General features: G+C 45.7%; 1 protein-coding gene across 1 annotated transcript in view; it reads right to left on the bottom strand.

Annotated features, from left to right (window-relative positions):
- Nucleotides 1-1,282: 1,282 nt before the first annotated feature.
- FAM46A (family with sequence similarity 46 member A) overlaps nucleotides 1,283-5,292 on the bottom strand; it is a 5,672-nt gene continuing 1,662 nt past the window's right edge. The window contains exons 2-3 of the mRNA XM_009282727.1: nucleotides 4,879-5,288; nucleotides 1,283-3,865 (exon numbers count right to left, since the gene is read on the bottom strand). Of these exons, the coding sequence (XP_009281002.1) occupies nucleotides 3,086-3,865; nucleotides 4,879-5,288 (1,190 nt within the window). The 3' untranslated portion in view covers nucleotides 1,283-3,085. The remainder of the gene's footprint in view (nucleotides 3,866-4,878; nucleotides 5,289-5,292) is intronic.

Raw genomic sequence — 5,292 nt, 5'->3', positions numbered from 1 at the left:
AGGGGAAGGTGTGCAAACCGCAGAAATAAACCAGCTTTGAAAAGGGGTTCTTATTTTACTCTTGGCCCGAACTCATGCCTTCTTCCCACCTCTAACACCAGGCACCTTTTAAGCTACCAGTCACAGATAAAACAAAGCTCCACCAGTTCCACCACTTGATCATTAACATATGCAAAACAGATCCGGAATACCTATATAATATATATAAAAACATATTATATATGTATCAAAATGCAAACGCTGAAAGGTGCAGTTTAGCTCAGAGCCCTGCTGCATGCACTATAAGGTAACTAGCTGCTGTCAATCATAAAAAAAAAAACCACAATAAAGTTTGAGCCGAGAGGAAGTAAATCAAAACTTTCTTTCAAGCAATGGAATAAAAAGGGTCCTTCAAAGGAAAAATACATCGTGTCATGTACTATCAGCGTTCTGCGGTTGTGGCACAGCTATAGATTCTCAAACCCTTTTAAAGAGCAGATGACTCATTTATTTGCTGCAAATAGTTGTGGCGAGAGAAGACATACCACATTACCAGCTGATCCTATTTCCCCAGCCCTCCCCGTAGCTTCCGCTAGCAAACCCTCCCAGGAGCTGGAGGCAAGGGGAAATCGCGGGCCAGGAGCACCCAGGCCGGGCCCTCCGGGGGGCTGGAGGGGGACCTCGCGGGGACCGGGGGATGAGAAGCCCGTCGGGAGGCTGCAGCCAGCGCCGGAGGATGGGAAGGTGGGGACGAGGTCTGCCAGTCGACGCCGCGAACGGCAATGAACCAGCTCCTACGGTTCCTGAAGGACTCACGGGGAAGGTGCTTCAGTAAACAAATCGGGTTCCCGTTAAATTGCCTCCAGAGTGGAAAGTACAAAGCGCGACAAAAATAGATGTACCTTACTCGCTCCGTGGGGAAAACACGCTGCCAGGACACGAGCCCTCTCCTTCTCCCCTGCCCCTGCCTCCTCCAGCCCCAGACCCTGCCTGCGACCAGGCAGGGCGCAGCGAGTTTTCGTTCAGAAGCCTGAATTCCCTTTTCTTTTTTTTTTTGGGTGGTTTTTTTTTTTTTCCTCGGTAAGGAAAAGCAAAATATTAGAGTCAAGTGTCACTTACTCATTATGTTTTCAAAGCCCAACAGAGAATTTAACACCTTCAGAGATGGCACTGAAGTGAAAACAACAGCGGAGGTTGATTTTTTCCCCCTGCTGGTCTTTTGGGAGAGGAAATGAAGGTGAATAGTTACTGTTCCAATGTAAAGTGATTCCATTTAAATAAAGTACAGTACTGAAATTGTAAATGCAGTGTGACAACCAGATCAAAGATGTTTAATATTTGCATAAAAATATATATATATAATATATATATATAAAATATAATTTTAAGCAATCGTGCAACACTCTTAAAAAGGGTTCATTTCACATTTGCTAAATTCTAGTGGTCCTGGAATGCATAACGCATTCTATTAAAAATACTCTTTTAAATATTAACAATTAGTGTTCAAATCACCAACTAATACAATATTCTTTAGCTGTCAGGGGGTTTAAATAAACCTATCTTTGATCCACGTTCCACTGAATTACACATCATGGAGGTATGCAGTCACAACATTAGTGGGTTAAATGTCAAAATGGCATTACAGTACAAAATAGTTAAAAAAAATCAGCTAGTCATATGTTTCTCCATCTGTGGAATTATTATGGCTCACAAGCAACCCACTGAATTACTGTAATCCTTGTTCTTGCAATCAAAGACATTATCTGAATCCCACCTTAATCCTGACTGGTTCATTTACTCCAAATTTCTCAGGTGTGGGTTAAAAATTCACTGCAAGGTGCCCACTGTCCTATGACATCCTGTTGCAAACTGGAAAACACATAGTACTTTATTTAAACATTCCTTAATTGCTACATTTTCCTAGACCACATTAATATATATTGTGTGTGTGTATATATAGATATACACCTATAACATGTACATATATACACACACAAACATATATACACACATACACACACGTACCTAGGATAATAGCACACTGACATAACATTTACTCTATACAAGTATTTGCCAAGAAAAAAAATAGGGCATTTCCTCCACCACTTATTCACAAGCTTATGGGTTTTTTTTGTTTTTAATCCTTGTGTCCCTGATAAAACAAAATGCATGGTTAAACCACAAAACTATATTTTTTTCTCACTTCAAATTTTATGAAGGCATCAGGCACTTTTGATTACTGTTGGTGTGTACAAATATAGCAACATCTTTCTTTTCTTTTTTTTATATATATATATATATACTCTACTGTATCTTCTTTGCTCGGATAACTTATTTGTGAAATCTTTGGTCCTTGAGTATATTCTGTTTGCCACAGCTGGTTCTCCTGCATTCTCACATTTTTAAAATGTGAGGCATGCACACAGCTGGAAATAATGGACTTTGTCATCGTACGTGTTTCTGGTTTTATAACTGTACCAATCCACTACTGTTCATTTGGAGCAAGCTGTTTCTGGTAAAGCGTTCTAGTCAAGCAAGCTATACATTCTACACGGTCAATCCATAGATGGCACTTGCTGCAAGCCCCAAATGCAGTAATTCCAATATACATTTTTATTCAGCTTATCTCTGCTTTATGCCTCTAACTTTTAATTCCTGAATATATATAGAATTGTTTTTTGTGATTTTTTTGTCTTTTTGTTGTTTTTTTTGTTTTGTTTCTTTCATATTCTCCCTTTTGCAGATCCCATTCTAGAGTAAGAATAAAAATAAAAGAAAATAAGGCTTTCCCACCTTTTCTATGCCAAAGCTATGGGAGCAGATATTGCCAACCCATATTGTCATCAAGCATTCCTCCCTCACTTATTTCAGGGGAAGCTGGTTGCTTTTAATGACAGGCCTCTTGTGCTCTGGGGTAGGATCCAATTATTTTGGGGTTCTTTCTCGATCATGCTCCCGTTATTTATTAGAAGAACCACAAGCTTCTCCCAAGCTTGAAAACTAGAGCAGATCGTCATTGCACAAAACACCCCATTTCAAAGGGGCGCACCGCCCCTTCCTACGTCTTAGAAAACGTTCTCCCCACCGGGTCTACTAATTTCGGTCCTTAATTACAGGGCAGCCAAGTAGAGTATGTGTGCTGCTGGCAAGGGAACACCGTCTGAACCTGGGCGATATAGTAATTGCTGAAGTTGGCATCTGCTACGTATGGGGCTGGCTGGTAATAGCAGGTGACATTGGCCACATTGGGGATGATATTTTGCTCGGCTAGGACCCTGATGGCCAGCATGGTGATCAGATTCAGAGTCTGTCTCCTCTCATGTCCCATCAGGCACACTGTGCTCTCATTCACCACACCGTGAAGGGTCATGAGATAGTCATACTTGCGGTCCTCTAATCCCACAAAGTGGTTCTGCAAGTAGGACTCCAGCTTTCTCTGCTGTTCTCCAATGTCTGAGAAGTCAATGAAAAACCTCGAACACATGTATCTCTGCAGGGACTTAATCTCGGATTCGGAGGCAGCCCTAAAGCCCCTTACCAAAAGGTTGCAGTACTTCAGAAGACCACCTCCTCTGATCTCTTCGGGGTTTCTGGTGGCGATTATCTTATTGCAGAGGTGATCAAAGGCTTCCTGGAAATCCCCATAGACGCTCTCGCCAATGATAGTCGGGTGAAAAGTTTCAGTCATCGGATTCTCTGAGCACTCATAAAAAAGCAGCAGGGAGTCCAGCTTGATTTGAAAGGAATCGACACTGAATTCAAACTGCCGCCTCAGAGAGTCCACAAATTTCAGCTCCACATTTTTGCCACTGTTGTTGGACAAGGAGATGAGACTCCACCGGTCTGAATCATTGCATACTTTTACCATTTTCTGCACATAAGCCTCCTATAATTGGAAAGACAAAATGAGCGAATGAAGACACAGATTGAAGAAATTTCCCCTTCGCTGCATTCGTTCACGTTCCCCCTCACCTCCACCCCATCCTAGCGTTTCATGAAAGATTTAATGGAGCCTGCATATACAAACCAGAGGAGAAATGCTTAATGTAAGTGCTTGGAGTGCTGTCATTGCAAGGGGATGATAGGGGAGGACGCACTTCTGGGACTGTGTCGTGCAAGGGAAGCATATGGCAACACTGCTTCTTTCAATCACTTCTAAATACATCTACACACGAAGCCCACAGCACACATGCCAAATATCCATGCACCCCCACACAAAAGGTCACCGCTACAATCAGATAGGAAACCTTTTTTATCGGTTTCCACTTCTCGCTTCCCTCCCCACAAAAAAAAATTAGCAAGTGTTCACTTCCCTCAGTCCTGCTCTTTCAGTGCAGGTTCCACCAATCTGCCCCATATTCCAAAAAATCCCTCTAAAAAGTCTTAAAGGCATTTGGCATTCAGCTTAATCAACTCAAGTGAACTGTCTCCGAGAGGAGGGAATATGCCTCTCCGCTGGGGCATTCAGCACACTAGAAAGCGTGCCTTGCAGACGGCGTTTCCTTCTTGCAGATATTGAAGCCAGCTAAGCTCCCCCAGCCACCCCGGGAACCGGGTCCGGCAAACCAAGCTGCCGCAGAGCCGAGCTGGAGGATTTGCAGCGCCTTGCACGCACACGCCCCAGGTAAGTCAACGCTCCCAGCAAATCAAATGAGAGAGAGAGGAGGAAAGACTAATTAATGCTGAGGAGCCCCGGCCAAGACGCTTTACTCCTCGGTTTTAAGTCTGGGGTGAAAAAACCACTCACGGTACCTGCGGGTCTCGGGGTCGGAGGTGGTGGCGGGGGGAGCTGCGTCCCTCCGTGCACCCTTCCATCCCCGGAGGGGAAGGTGCCCCGTTCCCCGCAGGCAGGCGCTTACACCTGCCTGCACCGGGCACCTGGGCACAGGGCAGGTTTACCTTGAGGGTGAGCGGCGTGATCTTCTCCTTGTTCACCCCCTCGGGTAAGAAATCCAAGAGGCAGTCCAAGACCACGTCCTTCACAGTCTGAAACTCGGCTTCCCCTTTGAGGTCGGCGCAGAAGATGAGGTCCAAGTCCTTGTAGCCCAGGCCGTGGCTGGCGGCCGAGCCGTTGAGCCGCACGTCCCGCAGGCCGATGCCCTTCTCCTCCAGCCGGCTCCGCACCACCTTGACGATCTGGCGGGGCTGCATGGCCAGCGTGGGGAAGTTGCCGCGGCCGTGGATGGGGATGGTCTCGCTGAGGATGCGGTCCAGCCGCTGCACTTGCTCCCAGCTCAGCACGTTGCAGTGCGCGCTCTCGCAGCCGCCCGCGTAACTCCCGCCGGGGCTGCCGCCGGCCTTATCATCGTCTGC

The sequence above is a fragment of the Aptenodytes forsteri genome, unplaced genomic scaffold (genome assembly GCF_000699145.1).
Source record: "Aptenodytes forsteri isolate BGI_AS27 unplaced genomic scaffold, ASM69914v1 Scaffold245, whole genome shotgun sequence".
Lineage (NCBI taxonomy): Eukaryota > Metazoa > Chordata > Aves > Sphenisciformes > Spheniscidae > Aptenodytes > Aptenodytes forsteri.
Note: the sequence above shows the minus strand (reverse complement) of the source record. Positions and strands in the feature narration are given on the sequence as shown.